The following is a 17357-nucleotide window of genomic DNA, read 5'->3' on the forward strand; positions in this document are numbered from 1 at the left end:
GGAAAATCATCACCTTTTAAAAAGTATGTTAGTGATCTTAATGGCCCCACATCAGCTAACTGCTCAACCATGTGCTAAATGTATACAGCAGCGTAGCAGAGAGCAGAATTTGTTCCATCATCTCTAACTCGTTAAATACCTTTGTTTTACTAACACAAATGTTGGCTGAAGAAAGGCACCTTAGACCAGTTAGGGTACCCAAACATTTTCATAAGTATATGTTCTTATATAGTAACCTTCCCTTCAAAGTGAACACAGATGTTCCTTACTCTCAAAGTCAGTGTAATGCTTATAATTTAACATCTTAATATCCACAGGAATTCAAGTGTTTAAGCAAATTTGGGAATAAAGTGATTCCTGCCATTGAGTCACGGACCTGTTTAAGACAGTGCACTTCAGTGAGATGATGCACGTATAATATTGGAGGGACAGCAGATACCATTGTGACTTGTAAAGCTACTTACCGTACAGGAGTTGTTGCCATCACTATGGACCAGGAATCCTGCACATAGGATTTCACTTCTGCAATAGGTTGGAGAAGGTGGCACAGATGTCAGGGTAACTGACCTCAAAGCTATTATGTAAGGGTCACTGTAGGAAAAAAACCAAGAGTCTCTTCAACAAGCTGTAAAAAAATACATATGAATAACTTGAACTATACTAAATTTAGGTTTCAGAGTAGCAGCCGTGTTAGTCTGTATCTGCAAAAAGAACAGGAGTACTTGTGGCACCTTAAAGACTAACAAATTTATTTTAGCATGAGCTTTCGTGAGCTACAGCTCACTTCTTCGGATGCATAGAATGGAACACACAGACAGGAGATATTTATACATACAGAGAACATGAAAAGGTGGAAGTATGCATTATGTTGTTATGCATACTTCCACCTTTTCATGTTCTCTGTATGTATAAATATCTCCTGTCTGTGTGTTCCATTCTATGCATCCGAAGAAGTGAGCTGTAGCTCACGCTAAAATAAATTTGTTAGTCTTTAAGGTGCCACAAGTACTCCTGTTCTTTATACTAAATATAGTTTACTGTCTTTAAACCATATAAATATGACATATTTTCTATGAAAACATTAAACAAATTAAAGTTTCAACCACAGCTGGCCCGTGTAAAAAATGAGAGCCCTAAGTGTGATTTGGAGTGGCAAGCTTATGAGAGGGAGTGCATGCCCCTATTGTGTCTAACCAGCAGGTGTACGCAAAGGGGTTGTTGCAGTGAATCCTCAAATTGCTCATTAAGACCACTGACAAACAGTGCCAGGTGAAGATCATAAAGCTGATGGTCCAAAACAGTAGTCCACCCAACTTCTTATGGGCTGCAATAATATCTTTACTACATTTATTATTCTCGGACCTGTCTTCTAGATATGCATGGTAATAAAGAGTTATAGCTCCAAAGGTTCTACACCAGCCAAACTTGAAATTCGCTTACTCACCCAATCTTACAGGGCTGTCTTCGAGACACAAGAACTACAAAATCTTTGGGTTTATCTCCATTCACTGATGGCGATGTAATGTGATATATCGTCTCATCTTCATTCACGTTCTCTATGACCTCACAAGTTCTGCAAGTACATTTAACGTGCCACAGTCAGGACAGTTCAGCACCTGAAGTGTGCAATAAGCTCTCTTAAAAACACAGCATCAGAAAACACCTTACCATTTTAATGTAGGCTGTTCAGTTTTTCTTTGGATTACTCGGGGCATGTTAAAACTAGACTGGAAACTAATTTGCAGTTCAGTTGGGCTTGTGCCACAAATAACGTTACTTTGCTGCAAAATGGGGCCCAACAGCAAGTCCTCAAAGAATGGGGGTGTGATGAAACAGAGTGAGAGCCTTCTTCTTTGCAATGCCTCATCTATGGCTCTGCCCCCCACACTCTAAAAAAAATCAAATAAAGCTCCAGGACCAGCTGGTGTTGGAGCAAAGCAGTACAAGCAACTCTCTCACATATTGTCAGTTCCTCTTTGGACAAGCATCAAACTGCATTCAGTACTATTTTCTAGGTATCTAAATGTTCCCCTGTATCACTGGATTTATGGCTGATTACAACAATCTGTAACCCACTAACAACCTCCTCTCCCGTTACCTTTCTTCCCCCATCTGCCTTTTGCCCCTATGACTGGAGGGGTGTTCACAAGCCACTTTACCTTGACTGGTCCCTTGAAATATGTGTTAATTACCGATGCTAAACAATCTGTTCCAACTTGTATTTAGCTGTGACACTCTGAGGACATCTCCCAGGCCCGAAGAGCTCCGTGTAAGCTCATCTGGCCACCTGCCCTATCGTAACATACCTGGGAAAGTCAAAGACCCAGGAGTGTGGTCCCCTTCCAGATCTATTTCCCTGATTAAAACACTGGCTGAAAGACTGCATGCAAGACTAGACCATTTTTCGCCTGAAACTTGTGGGCCAAAATCAAACTGACTTTCTAAAGAACAGCTGCTCTGCCTGCAATGCTGCCTGCTATGTCCCTGGAGCGCAGTGGGCCTCCAGACACTCAAAACTTGAATCTATTTCAGTCTTTTTAGATGCAGAAAGAGCATGTGACAGAGCATCTTGGAACATTCTCTTTGATGTTTTGCATGAATTTGGATGAGATGATGTAGTCCTCCAGTGGCTCAAAATTTTATACTCTCATCCTAACGCGTCTGTACTAGTTTTTATTCAAAGTTGCACATGTAAGAGTGCACTGTTTAGGACTAGCCACCTGCCAGGGTATCCTTACTTGCTCTCTTCTTAGAGCCGCTAGCCACTTACCTTAGTGATTTACCTTTATTTCAACATTAAAAACATAATCCTCACTCGTGGGGGGATCCTGCATGACTGCCTGCCTGCAGAAAACGCCGCCCCCCCCCCCCCGAAGAATTCCTGTGCTTCCCTGCAGAAAATGGCAGGGAAGCCACGGGCAGGGGGACAGGACGATGGGTTCAGTTTTTTGGAGGCATGGGGGGGGGGCACATAGGGTTATGTGCCACTGGCCCCCCCCCTGCTTTCTGCAAGTGCAGAGCTGTCCAGCTGAAGGAGGTTGTATCTTGGCTTCACTGACTCTGCAGCTGAACGCTACCTCCTGGGTCCTAGTTCCAGTCATGCTCCCCTTCTGTGTGCTGGGAGCCTTCCTGTTTTCTGTGCAACAGTGCGTGCCTGCAGTGGGGCTGGGCCTGGGCAAGGGGGGAGGGGTGGGAGAAATGGGGGAGGACGAGGTGGGTGAGAGAGAAGAAGCCTTGGGGAAGGAATGGGGTGGAATAGGGCAGGGAGAGAGGAATGTGGCCATGAGGGGAGAGGGAGATAGAGAAGAAAAGGGACTAGGGGAAATCACCAGGGGGGAGCAGGAGCCAGGCATGTGGTGTCTCCTCAGCAGCAGCTGGGGCTCCCCCGTTAAGCAGGCCCATCAACACCTCATCTTGACAAACCCTACACCCGGACCCCTCTGATGAGCCTCCCCCACCCCACAGAGCCCCAGCCAGCTGCACCTGGACCCCCATCCCATCAAGCACCATTCCTGCAGCTCCTGGACCCCCCCCACTGAGCCGTCCCACCCAGACTCCCCCACACACCAAGCCCCATCTCTCCATCCCCAGATCCACTCTCCTGAGCCCCAACCACCTTCACCTGGATCCCCTGCAGCAGCCAATTGCCCCTGCACCCGGAACCTCCCACTGAGCCCCTGTGATTTAAATCTCCCACTGAGCCACCCGTACCCAGATTGCCCCACAGCCCCACACAGAAACCTTTCACCCCACAGCTGGCTCCTTCCACACCCACACTAAACCTCTCCACACTTGGATCCCACTGGGCTGAGCCTGCCCATCCACACCAGGTGTGCCTGGGGCAGAGAGGCAGGGCCCCGGGGGTGTTTTTGGGGCAGGCCTGGCCCTTGTACTATGTCAGGGTCAGGTGCAGCCTCACTGCTGAGGCCCTGTACCAGAGGACATGGGGGCTTCAGGGTGATCTCCCACCTCAATGCAGCCAATGGCCTGTGCTCCCCACTGACATGCTGGAGCCACATTTATTTATTGACAAATAACATTTGCAGAATTTTAAAATATCGTGTGCATCATTTTTAATTTTTGGCACAGAATTCCCTCAGGAGTAAATCTTCAAACCTACTTTTTAGGCAGACAATATTTTTTGCTTTATTTCTACTCCTAATGACTGAATACTGTGGAGCCAATAGATCATTTTGGCCAGTTCTCGAGGCTATATATTAGTTATAAGAAATCTGAAGCTCTGGATATATTGCCATATAGACTTTCACTTTTCTTCAGACTTTCCTCTTTGTTGGGCTCAAAACTCAGCCAGGCAGGCCTGCAAGTCCCTTCGAAGCACCACTCAGAGCATAATCAGAACATTTCTCCTCTGATAAAAACCTTTAAAGATACAATGAATCACTGGAAAAGCCTCTTCTTTTCCTTAAGTGCATGTACACACCTAATTAAAATGGTACCACATCCACCTGTTTTATATCATCTCCCACTATTTCCTATTCTATTCTCTGTCAGGGATATTAAGAAAATAAACAGCTTACAGAGTTTATTTGGATTAGAAAAGACAAGAATTACTCTAAAAAAACATAAAATTTATTTGGCATTTAGGAGGCTATGACTATAAGCTTCCTGATCTCTGACATTATATTCAGCTGTGTCACACTGTGAATTGGTCACACCGCATAAACATGTTTAATTAGAGCAGACTATAACTGAGTGCTCTGCCTTGCTTCTTGCACTGTGAATATACACTATTAGCCTATACGATTAACGTTGAACCCTTTACTATACACCATGTTTAGGGCATGGAAACTTGCTCACTCTCATACAGGATAACCTCTGGCCCAGCCCCTTCGCTTGTCACTCCATGGCAATCCCAGTTTTAATCCAGAAGAAAGTGATAGCATCTGAAAAGATTAGTTAACAGCAGAGTCAAATAGTGCTAGAAAAAAAAAATATTGAGCTGCTCTTACAAGTAATGTTTGTCCCATTGCCTGCGGAGTCTGAAGTCAGACAAAAGGAAGAAAGCTAGATTTGATGGTATCCTCACTTGCATTTCTACCTTGACAGACAAGGTATCACTCTCCTCATGTGTGAATATTTTTATCTGAAATGAATGAAGAGCATTTTAAAAATACAGAATGAAGAACATAAATGGACAACTTCATCAGCTTTTTACTTGGCAAGAGAACATGCAACATATGTCTGACAGGCAGCGAGATGCAGATGAGTGTTTAAGATTAGTTTCTAAATCATTCTTACATTAAAAAGTATACATTTATGAAGAAAAGGATAATACATGATGATGTGATATAGTACTAAGGGGTTTAACTGCATAAACTGGGAGTAATTGACTTGCTCATGAGCGATGAAGGAATGAGTCATAAGCATCAATACAAGCTCACATCCCATGTCATCATATAGTCTGTATAAGCCAGTTATAGTATTGAAAAGCTGTTTCACAAACATTTTAAGAGTTTTAATTTTTTTTTTGGTATTTCTCTACTGAGGAAGCCAGGCCAACTGTGCATAGGGTTACTAGATAGCAACTGTGAAAAAATGGGATGGGGGTGGGGTAATAGGTGCCTATATAAGAAAAAGTCCTAAAAAGTGGGACTGTCCCTTTAAAAATGGGACATCTGGTCACCCTAAACAGGTCTCAGGGTGTTCGACGGAGCCCACTTCCTGTGTGATTTCCACAAACACCAGAACACCCTTTTCTGGTACAGAAAAAAAGCCTCTTCATTACGGCCTCCAGATGCTCAGGCCACCTATTCAAAACAAAGGGCCATATCCTGGGCCCCCTCAAAAATCCCCTGTGTTCCACCCAAGTGCAGGGACCTAGGATATTGGTCTTAAAAGTCATATTGAAAAGCTGTTATTGGCCCAGAATTCCATCCTGTCCCTGGGCCTTGAACAGGGAAAAATATTCTAAATACCTGAGCACTTTTCAGTAGTGTATGAAGCCACATGGCTAATGCCTGACATGTATTGTTTGTTCTCACTCTCATCCTCTCTCCAGGAGGAGAACTGTGTGTGCAGTGGAGTATTTTGTTCCAGTAAGCTTTTGCTTTTGTTTTTCTTTAAATGTACATGTTGCGCTGGGTTTGTATTAGAGCTCTCCACACAGAGACTGTGGGTACGTCTACACTACGGGACTATTCCGAATTTGCATAAACCGGTTTTGTAAAACAGATTTTATAAAATCGAGTGCGCGCGGCCACACTAAACACATTAAATCGGTGGTGTGCGTCCACGGTTCGAGGCTAGTGTCGATTTCTGGAGCGTTGCACTGTGGGTAGCTATTCCGTAGCTATCCCATAGTTCCCGCAGCCTCCCCCGCCCCTTGGAACTTCCGGGTTGAGATCCCAGTGCCTGATGGGGCAAAAATTGCCGAGCTATGCCCTGACCCACCGCGGACACGGTGTTTGACCCTAGAAGCATTTGGAGCCCTGTCTGGAGATTTTAAAAAAATGATTTTGAATTTCGTCTTCTGTAACGGAGCGCTGATAGAACAGATTTGCCTGCCCTTACAGCGATCACGTCCGCATCGTCCATGCTGGAGCTCTTTCTTTATTTTGATTTTTAACTGCATCACCACCCGTGCTGATCGGAGCTCCACGCTGGGCAAACAGGAAATATTCAAAAGTTCGCGGGGCTTTTCCTGTCTACCTGGCCACTGCATCCGAGTTCAGATTGCTGTCCAGAGCGGTCAGTGGTGCACTGTGGGATACCGCCCGGAGGCCAATACCATGGATCAGCGGCCACACTAACCCTAATCCGATATGGTAATACCGATACTAGCGCTACTCCTCTCGTTAGGGAGGAGTACAGAAACCGGTTTAAAGAGCCATTAAAATCGATATAAGGTGCCTCCTAGTGTGGACGGTTGTGGCGTTAAATCGGTTTTGCGCTCCTAAAACCGGTTTAAACGCCTAGTGTAGACCAGGCTTGTGTGCGCATCAGGCAGTGTACTGCAGATTCACACCCCAACTCTAAGTGTCCATGTGGACAAGTCCTTAGAGAAGCCAGGTGGAAGAAGTACTCAGACTAAATTTCAGAGTAGCAGCCGTGTTAGTCTGTATCTGCAAAACGAACAGGAGTACTTGTGGCACCTTAGAGACTAACAAATTTATTTCAGCATAAGCTTTCGTGGGCTACAGCCCACTTCACTGTTAGGAGTATGTACTGTGCCTTTAAGAGCAGAGCACATGTAAGAGGGAAATAGACTGGGGTTAGTGAGAAGGGGTTGGAAGCAGTCTAGTGGCAGCTCCACCAGGCACACAGCTAGGAGCTCATGGCTCTCCTTTAGTTTAGGTAACTCAGTTTTAATTCTTAGAGTTTCTCTTTATGAATTCACAAGACAATACATGGTACCAGCTGGGTACAAGAGAAGACAGAAAAGAGGACTGTGGTGAAAGAGTAAAGGAGTCATATTGGAGAGGCACCAACTAAAAGCCCCCAAGGCATTGAAATTCTCAGGTAATTCAGCAGACTCCTGGAAAGGATTCAAACAGAGTTTTGATATATAAATGCAAGCAGCTGGCTCTGGTGAGAAAGAAGACCAGCAGAAAACAGCAATCTCCTTAAATATTTCAGGACTTGAGGCAGTGGATGTCTTTTATAGCATGCAACTAAGTCAGGCAGACGTTTGAAGAATATTGTATACCTTAAAAGAGTAAAACATTTGGAAGGTTTAAGTTTCACCTAAGAAGACAAAATGAGAGGAGTGTCCTTTGAAGAATTCCTAACAGAGCTGAAGCTAATGAGCTCAACCTGCAACAATGGACAGTTGACAGATTGTTATAAGGGATCGACTTGGAATTGGAATTAAAGCTCCAAAGCTGAAAAAAGAGTGTTGGATGACACAGAGCTCACTTTGGATAAAGACTGTGTCAGGCAGCAGCAATCACTCAAAACAGAACAATAATAATGGACGGAAAAGAGGACACTGCCACTCTGGATAGGGTGACAAAAGAGAAAAAAACTGGCAGTCAGTAAGTTAGTATCTATTGGGTTTCCGGGAAACGGGGGGGGGCAAAGCCCGCCCCATGCTAACAGATTCCCCCCCCAGCCTAAGGGGAGGTTCCACAGGGCCTCAGAAACCCACTAATTGCGAGGGACAACTAATAAAAGAACAGGGACAGGAGTGCGGTCAAAGGGTCATAAGAAGGGAGCCTGACGGGGACACCGAGCAGAGAACCCCGGACAGCGCCCACAGCTCCTCGAAGGCGTCAAGGGAGCCAGCGGACGCCGCCCAGAGGAACTCCGCCCAGAGACGTGAACGGACTAAGGATCGGAAACAAGCCCCACAGTCGCAGGAGTCCCCATTGGCCAACCGCCTCTCCCTGGTCACGTAGATGGCCATTTTTGCCAGGGCAAGGAGGAGGTTGACCAGGAGGTCCCGCGACTTCGTGGGGCCATGGATAGGGAGTGCATTGAGAAGGAGGTGGGGGGAAAAGTGCAGCCAGAAACGCAATAGGAGATTGGTGAGGAGCCGGTATAGGGGCTGCAGCCTGGCGCACTCAACGTAAATGTGCGCCAGGGTCTCCCTCACGCCGCAGAAGGGGCAGGTGTCTGGGACAGGGGTAAACCGCGCCAAGTACACGTCAGTACAGAATAAAAAAACACCAAGAAGCCTGAAAAAAGCAAAGCATGATAGTTTGCAAGGGAAATCTTCAAGGACTGCACAAGGTGTGGATAAAAACAGACTTCAACATTGCCCAGCTTTTGGGAAGAACTGCAATATTTGTAAGAAATACAATCCTTTTGCCAAAGTCTGCCACTAGGATGAACAGCTGCAGAAGAGGAAAGCATGCATGCTGCTGCAGTAATCCAAGAAGAAAGTAGGGACAGCAACAGAAAAAGGAGTTTCATCTAGGACAGTGGTTTTCAGCCTGTGGTCCGTGGACCCCTGGGGGTTCACAGACTATGTCTAAGATGTCCAAAGGTGTTCACACCCCCTTAAGAAATTTTTATGGGGGTACACAAATGAAAAAAGCTTAAAAACTACTGATCTAGGAGCTGTATCTTGAGAGGAAAAAACAGATGAATGGACAGTTTCCTTATAGACTAATGGGACTCTTACATTTCGACACTGGTGCTCTGGTAAATATTGTTTCAGATATTAGTTTTAAAAGGTTAAAGAAAAAACATGGAAAAAAATGGCGAGCAAACAAGTTAAATTGAAAGTTTATAATGGAGAACTCATTCCTACTAGAGGTATGTGTGTACCAAGTGAAGGTAAAAGATATAACTGGCGCAAAAGTATTTTACTACTTTAGATGCATTGTCTGGATTCTAGCAGATTCCCTTACATGAGAAGATCACTATATGGAAGATATTACTTACTCAGATTACCATTTGGTCTAAAATCTGCTCCAGAAGTTTTTCATAGAAATGTGCAGCAAATATTTGAGGGAATTGAAGGCACAGAAAAAAGCACAATAGAGGATCAGAATTACAGGTTAAAGAGAGCATTGGACAGGACTAAAGCAGAAAGCCTGAAGCTAAATAAACAAAAATGTAAATTCAGGCTCAGAGAAATTAACCTATTTAGGAAAAAGGTTAACTGAATAAGGGGGATGTATTGATCTTACCAGAACACAAGATGCAACATAGGGATGAATGATTTTTTTGGTAAATTTAAACCTAATTTAGCTGCAGAACCCAGCAACCTCTGTGCACTCATTCAAAAGAATAACCAGTGGACAAAGCATGCTAACCTGGACAAAGAGTTTGGTAATTTAAAACAACTGATTCAAAAAAACCCTGTTCTAAGGTATTTTGACAGCAGGAGGCAGACCTAATTGTCCGCTGATGCCTCCAAAGAAAGCATAAGGGCTGTGTTGCTACAAAAATATGATGAGCATTGGAGACTGGAGGCATATGCATCCAGGGCTCTTGCAAAAACAGAATGCCACTATGCCCAAATTGAAAAGGAAGCTTTACCTCTGGTGCATGCTTGTAAAATATTTCATGTATTTATTTTAGAAGACTAATTGTTGCAGAAATAACATGGTTTATGGCCCAGGGTTAGCCCGCCATACAGACTACTTTGGATTTGGGAAGCCCAGGGCTTTCAGGGTCCAGAGCTCTGGAGCAGCTTGCACTTGGACTGCCTCAGATTTGGGGAGCCCACAGGCTTCCAGGATTCATGCCTCCAGGGCTGCCTGCCAGATGAGATTTCATTCATGAAGCTAGGGCTTCATTCCCTTTTCTTGGAGAATGTGACAGGGAATGTATCAACCCCTTTGGACAGGAGGGGGTTAAGAGGCACTCTGGGCTCAGGGGCCCCATCCCTCTGCCTGTGCATGCTCGGGTTAGAGGCAGGGTTTAAAAGACTGCCAGACAGCTCATTCAGATGCTGGCAAGCCAGGGAGAAGGATGTGCTCTGGGATTTCCAGGGAAAGATGTGACCTGATTCCTCCACCAAGCCAGGGAATGGGGGAGCTGCCGCTCCCAGAGACTGGGACCAGGGCCAGAAGCACAGAAGGCAGCACTCCCCATGGATGAACGAAAGCCAGCTGGGATGCAGTATGAGGGACAGCCTCTGAGAGCCCTGGGTCAGAACCCAGTGGAATGGGAGGTCCTGGGTTTCCCTACCCCTCCTGTGAGCCGCACCCATGAAGTGGAGCAACAGCCCATGTGGCAGATGCCTATGAGCTGTACCCAGTAGGCAAGGATGCTACTGGAGACAAACCGTTGAGCATAACTGCTGCCTTGGCTCTAACCACCAGGCAGGAGATGCTGCCTCCCACTCACAGAGAATTTCAAAAAATTTGTTTTCCTTTCCTAATCAGAACTAAACCAGATTTTGAAATATCATAATCATTCATGAAACAGAATACACTTTGTCTGCCCAGTTCTAATGGTGAGCATGATCTGGCCCTCCAAATGTTACTGAAGTTGGCATGCAACTGTTCCACAATTCTGTACTTACATTATCCAGAGTGCTGGTTATTTCCCATCCACATTTTGTTGCCAGCACTGTCAGGGTGGCTACATTGCTGTAACTCAAGTATGCCTGAAATGTAAGATATATTATTAAAAATGAAGGGCTGATATAAAAGAGAATCTCATTTCTGTACCATAGTTACCCCAGAATCACAAACCAGGCAAATGGATTTTTTCCCGTAAGTGGTCTTCCAGAAAACACAGTCCATTAGTTTCCGAATTAAATACTTTCAATAGCTGGATTGTGTTTTCACATGGCTGATGGCAAAAGAACCCTAATTAAAAACACTAATTTGGCTTTCTTTGATGGATAAAATAGAGCAAAAAAAAAAACCCTCTACTGCTTGAAAACAGAAGGTGCAATCAGAGGAATGGATATCTGGACTGGATGCCTATTACTTGTGTTTGACAACACTGGATAGGTACATGTCAAGGATAGAGCTGATATTTGGAAGTGGTAAAAAGAGAACAAACAATGCAAGAATCTTTAAAGATGTTTCAATTTCATTTAAAAAAAATTCAGTATCATTCAGTATCATTCAGTTTGTTAAAATCTACTGTCTGTTTATATTTACTTTTCTGCAGAAAAAAATTGCTACATTCACAGAATTCTAACTCCGATGGTAACACACTCCAGTGCTGCCACAGTCAATGGCAAATCATTTCCTACATTATACATTTCCAATTATTATTTATTTACTTTTAGATTTAATTATAAGGACCTAATACAACATCAAGGAACCAGTGGGGGTTAAAAAAAAACTTTCGTACAGAACATTCTGCAATAAAATAACACTAGGGATTTGTATAAATACACAAAATCATGGAAATTCAGGGTCAGTATTACTAATCCATCCTTACTTCACCCCACTGTGCGTAAGTATCGCTACACATACACTGTACACATTTAGCCACTCTTCCAAAATTAGGTACAGCAGGTCAAGTTAAGATGCTGATTGTTTGTGTCAGATCTTTAGCATTGTTTTGACATATCCAAAATGTCCATATGCACCTCTCAGACTATGTATGTGGATGAATTCAGATGATGTAAGTATTACCTGGTTGCGTGTATCCCAGAGATCAGAGGAAGGAGTGTCTTCCTTATTGGAAAGGATGTATTTTCTGAAATACATATTATGTATACAAAGAGGTCAAAACAAAACAAATAGTGTTCATTGTCTTCCTTCAGTGTACAACAACCACTTGCACAGTATTCAGCATCATCTGAATGCTTTACAAATATTAATTAATTAATCCTCACAACAACATGGTGAGTTAAGTAAGCATTAGCTCCTCTTTTTTCCCAAAAAAGGATGGGGAACACACAAGAAAGCCCAAATATTTCTTGACTTACTCAGATGAATAGTAGCCATTGATTTCATCATGACTTAGACAAACAAGATCAGGTCCAGAAATGCTAGGTGCCAATAGTTATTGCATCTGAGAAGACTTAAAATAATGAGCACAGTATATGTAAAAAAAAAAAAAAGTTCACTTCTTCCACAGTGAAAGATAGTACCAAGTTACCTTTGAAATTTATTCATACCTGGTTAGTCTAATTCTTCTGCGTGCAATAGCTCCATGATATCTTCTCAAACCATCCTTCACAAGAAGCAAAACAAAACAGAAATAATCTGATTGAATTATGATACATTCTACTTCGAGAATGTTGTGCAAATAAAAGACAATTAAGAATTATTTATTAAAAAGGACACTGTCATATACCAAATGTAAACTATGTTATTTAAGCCCCTCTCCCCCAAAATTACTACACTTATTACAATGGAATTTCCCCAGGTATGAACTTGATCAATTTTTTTTTAAATGCGATGTATCCCTTCACATAGCAAAAATAATCTAAGTACCAGTCTGGAGTATTTTAGTAGCATAGTGTTATTACATGGACTTTTGCCCAGGAGCAATAGAGAAGTATAATGCTAAACATTCTGTACTTGCCAAAAGTGCCACCTTTTAGATAAAATATTAATCCAAGGAACCTTCTACACAGTGCTCAACATGGAAAGCAATATTTGAGGGATTTCTATACTGCTTTAGTACATGTCTGAGTTGGAGAGCAGAGGGCAGTGCATTATGAAAAATTAGAAGTGAGCACTGCACAATAGGTTTGATCACCACCTCAAACTGACTATTCAGTCACTACTTTCTTCCATTGCTATTCCATTTAGAATAGAAATTTCAAAAGCAACTAAGTAATTTAGGAGCATAAATCCCACTGAATGTCAGTGGGATTGGGCTGTGTGATTTAGGTGCTTTTGAAAATATCGCACCTAATCCTCTATTTTAGTCTGTCAGTCTGCATATTTTTTCTTCTTCAACTGCAGTAGAAAGCAGCTTCTTTTTTTATTTCTGCTTCAGAGCTGGTACTCTGTTCCTGTTAGAAAAAACGGAATTAATGCCCTGTGAGCTGCTGCTTAGTTGAAGCATTGCTTCTCTGGTTGAAGTTAAGGTGCCATAGCATTTTTTAGAAGAGTGGAGATAATGCTGACATAGGAGTCAGCTTTCCCTCTTGAAACAAGATAGAGTTTAATGTGCAAGGTAGTGCATTGGCTAGTGCAGAGTGCATATGACTCCTCATTTCCTTACAAAGTCATTACCCTCCTAGTCATTAATTCACTATTTTTGTAGCTCTTTTATTTCTGCCCGGTACTTTATGGAATTCTGTGATAAGAGAAAGAAAAAAGCGCTAACAAAAGATTACATCATAGCAGAATATTCAAAACAACAGTTTTATAGTCATGAAGGTTTAAAAGCTCAATGAACCACTTTAAGGGATCCATGTACTTGGGCTGGAATTTTCAAAGGAGTCAAAGGGAAAAAGGCACTAATTCCCATTGAAATTCAATAGGACTTGGGTGCCTGACTCCAGCAACTTCCTTTACAAATCCCCAGGCTAGTTAGGAGTTGTTCAATTGCCCTACAAGCTTTCTCAAGTTCAGAATATCCTCTTGAGGAGGAAGAGAAAGTGATTCAGTTTATAACCTTGTTTAGCTCTTCACTTCCCTGGAATGTCTGACAGTGATTGGCTGTGTGATATGCATTATTTTGGGTTGGACTATATAAGCCATCTCTATATTCATTCTCTCTCTCGTGTAAAGAGCTGACCTTCGTAGTGGGTTTGACTCTGGGAAAGGTGAGGAGCTCTCCTTTGTCTTTTACAGCATTAAAAATCAGAAAAGCGCTGTTAATATGCCGTGCTTGGCCTATGGTCCACTCCTCACAGTCGTAGGCCTCAACACGAACGCCAACCTCAACACTGAAAGAAGAGTTTAAATGAATTATTTAACCACAACAGAATGACACAGAAGCAGCAATGAGACAAACATAACTAGAGCTGTTATACACTTCTTGGGTACAGGGAACAACAGTGATGGAAATCTGAGTATTTTGGATATATGAACAATTAATTATTAGTTTTCTATCTGGACACAGGCATATTTCAGCAGTGATGTAAAAGGTGGTGTAAGGTAAATGTCAGGACTAAAATAGGCAGAAAATGAATTAAAGTATCAAAGTAGTGTAGGTGCTTAGATACCTAATGATGAGCAGAGTATGGGAACTGGGGGCTGGGGGGAAAGACTTGGGGGTGAGAGCGAACTTGCACTGACTGGCATTCAGATGTGCAAGACAAAGGTAACTCACAGCAAGCTGGTGTCCTGGGGGGACCAAATTTAGCCCTTGATAAAGGGAGTAGCAGTGGGAGTTACATCTATTGCCACCAGGACCCTATTTGCTCCAGAAATATTGACATGGCAGAATATAAGCTGAAGTTCGAGGAGGGACTGCTGTAACTTATACCCTCCTGTGGCTTTTCCTGTGGCACTTCCGCCTACCTTCTTAGGCCACAGCCTCTGGTCTGGCTGAGCAGTGCTTATCACAGGACCAGGGGTTGGGATGTGGGCAAAGATGGGTTTAAGCGACTTTGACATTCCAGGTCCCAGGGTCGCTAGGGAACTGTCACTTCCCTGGTGTCATTTACTTATGCCTGACTGCAAGGAGTCATTCCAGTAGCTGGGGATCCCCCTGGCAAAGGGGTATTGCAACCACACACACTCTTTGCTAGGTTTCAGATAGCGGGTTGTGGTGTAGGAGCCTCTATAGTAGCCTTAAGTCACTGGAGGTTTCCCCCACCATGGGAGGATCCTCAGAAGGTAGGATCAACTGTATTTAAGTCTGCTTTATGCCACAGGATGGGTACAAAGCAGACTTACTGAATTCAGGCATCAGGCCCTTTCATTGTGCTAAATAATGCTCATTAACACTCATATTCTGCCCAACTTAGAACCAGTCGCAATTGGTATAAAGACTTCTATGGCAGCTGTACCCATTTATTCCAGGCAGCATTTGGCTGGGTTTAACACCAGATGTCTTCACCCTCCCCTTCTTCCTCCCTCTTCCAAAACAAGAACTTTGCAACCAGGAAGCAGCTGCTAGGGCCTGGACTCTGCAATAAGCTCCACACAAATAGAGCCCTGTACCCACATGAAGTACACTCCAGGATCAGGGTCCAAATGACTACAATGTCCAGTGATGAACTGCCAAAATCTTAACAGCCAGTTCCCTACCGGGTCTTTGGTGGCACTTCGGCGGCGGGTCCTTCAGTGCTGCGAGTGAAGGATCCGCCACCAAAGTGCCGCCGAAGACTCGGCGTGCCGCCCGGTGAGTACAAGCCCCACGTGGTTTTTTACATGTTTTTTTTTAAGTCATCCCTGCCGGGGCCCTGTTGAAACTGTTCGAATCAGGCCCCGCAATTCCTAAATCCGGCCCTGCACATCGTGGGTGCAAAATTACATCAGGGGCCAGGTAGGGAAGGCTGTGCCTCCCAAAACAGCCCCCCATCTGACCCCCTCTATGTCCTGCCCCCGACTGCCCCCCTCAGAACCCGCAAGCAATCCATCAATCCTTCATCCACTCCTTGTCCCCTGACCACCCCCTCCTGAGACGCCCTACCCTAACTGTCCCCCAGGGTCCCTCCTCACCCCCTACCCAACTCGCCCTGCTCCCTGTCCCCTGACTCCCCTGACCCCATCCACACCACCCCGACAGACCCCCTGGAACTCTCATGCCTACCCGAACCCCCCGTTCTCCATTCCCTGACTGCCCCCCAGAAGCTCCGCCCCCTCCAACCGCTCCCTGCCCAGCCCCTGCCTCATCCAACCCCTCCTCCCAGCCCTGGCCCAGCCCCCTTACCATGTTGTTCAGGGCAGTGTGTAAGGATGCCGCGTGGCCCACTGGAGCTCGCAGCCCCACCCCCTTACCTTGCCGCTCAAAGCGGCAGGAGCTGCCCAGAACGCTGGCGCTGGCAGCTCGGCACGCTGCAGTTCTGAGTGGGGGGAGCAGGGGAGGGACTGGGGGAGCCTCCCCAGCTGGGAGCTCAGGCGGGCCCCTTTAACAGCTGGTTCTACACCGGCGTCTAAATTTAACAACTGGTTCTTGCAAACCAGTGGGAACCGGCTCCAGCTCACCACTGGAGACTTGGAGTTCATTGGATTGTTTAGCATTACACTTGTAATTAAGGTTTGCAGAACTGGGCTATCAATCACTAGAGGGTACGGGTGATCTTTTAGATTTGAATAAACAATAAACCAAGCTTCAAACTATTTTTGAAATGAGAAAAGCAGAGCTATTTTGAAAATATTTCTTCATTAAAAACCTGATAAGGAAAACCTCAATGAGGGCTTGAGTCTGAAATATTCAAGAGGGCTTGTGCTATTGAAGGGCAGTGAGACAAGCACATAGATAGTGTTACCTTTTCTGAAATGTGTTGTTAACTATTGCTTTGAAGACAAGACGATCACCAACAGTGGAGGGTCCCCGGAATTTAAACATGTCAACTGATTTCAAGGTGGGATATGAATGACAGAGACGGCTGAATGAGAAAGCAGGAGAGACATAAAACAGAGTATATGGTCTTGTAATTCTTTTTTCTGTATTGGTACAGCCCAGGATTATTTGGCATACTTAAAGTAATGAGGTCGGCACAAATTAGAAGTTCACAATGCAAGCCTAATTTAATCCCTCAACTTCTCATAAATGACAGCACGTTCAGCTATATAACAGCACGGAATTTGGGTCTCAAAATATAATACCACTTCTATTGTGCTGCTTCATTTGCAATGCACTGTACAAACATTTAACTAATTAAGCCTACTTGTTATAAACCTCATATTGGGCCAGATTATGAACCCCTTACTCTCATTCATTCAGTAGTACCTTACTTCTTAAAGAGCTCCACTCACTTCAACAGGGCTACTTTTGGAGTAAGATATTGTTTAGTGTGAGTAAAGAGTTCACAATCTGGTCCTATTCAAGTTAATGAAACTTGCTCAGTGCCAAAGACAATGTACCTATGTAAGAACTTCAGTCCATACATCCTTTTTACCTCT

The 17357-nt window shown here is 44.1% G+C and overlaps 1 protein-coding gene across 1 annotated transcript in view; it reads right to left on the bottom strand.

Moving 5' to 3' along the window:
- The window catches only part of ACOT12 (acyl-CoA thioesterase 12), a 42248-nt gene that overhangs the window by 1378 nt on the left and 23513 nt on the right, over positions 1-17357 (bottom strand). Inside the window, exons 7-14 of the mRNA XM_045022400.1 lie at positions 16721-16840; positions 14077-14227; positions 12500-12555; positions 12012-12075; positions 10940-11023; positions 4971-5104; positions 1445-1573; positions 465-591 (exon numbers count right to left, since the gene is read on the bottom strand). Coding sequence (XP_044878335.1) covers positions 465-591; positions 1445-1573; positions 4971-5104; positions 10940-11023; positions 12012-12075; positions 12500-12555; positions 14077-14227; positions 16721-16840 — 865 coding nt within the window. The remainder of the gene's footprint in view (positions 1-464; positions 592-1444; positions 1574-4970; positions 5105-10939; positions 11024-12011; positions 12076-12499; positions 12556-14076; positions 14228-16720; positions 16841-17357) is intronic.

Source organism: Mauremys mutica, chromosome 6 (genome assembly GCF_020497125.1).
Source record: "Mauremys mutica isolate MM-2020 ecotype Southern chromosome 6, ASM2049712v1, whole genome shotgun sequence".
NCBI lineage: Eukaryota > Metazoa > Chordata > Testudines > Geoemydidae > Mauremys > Mauremys mutica.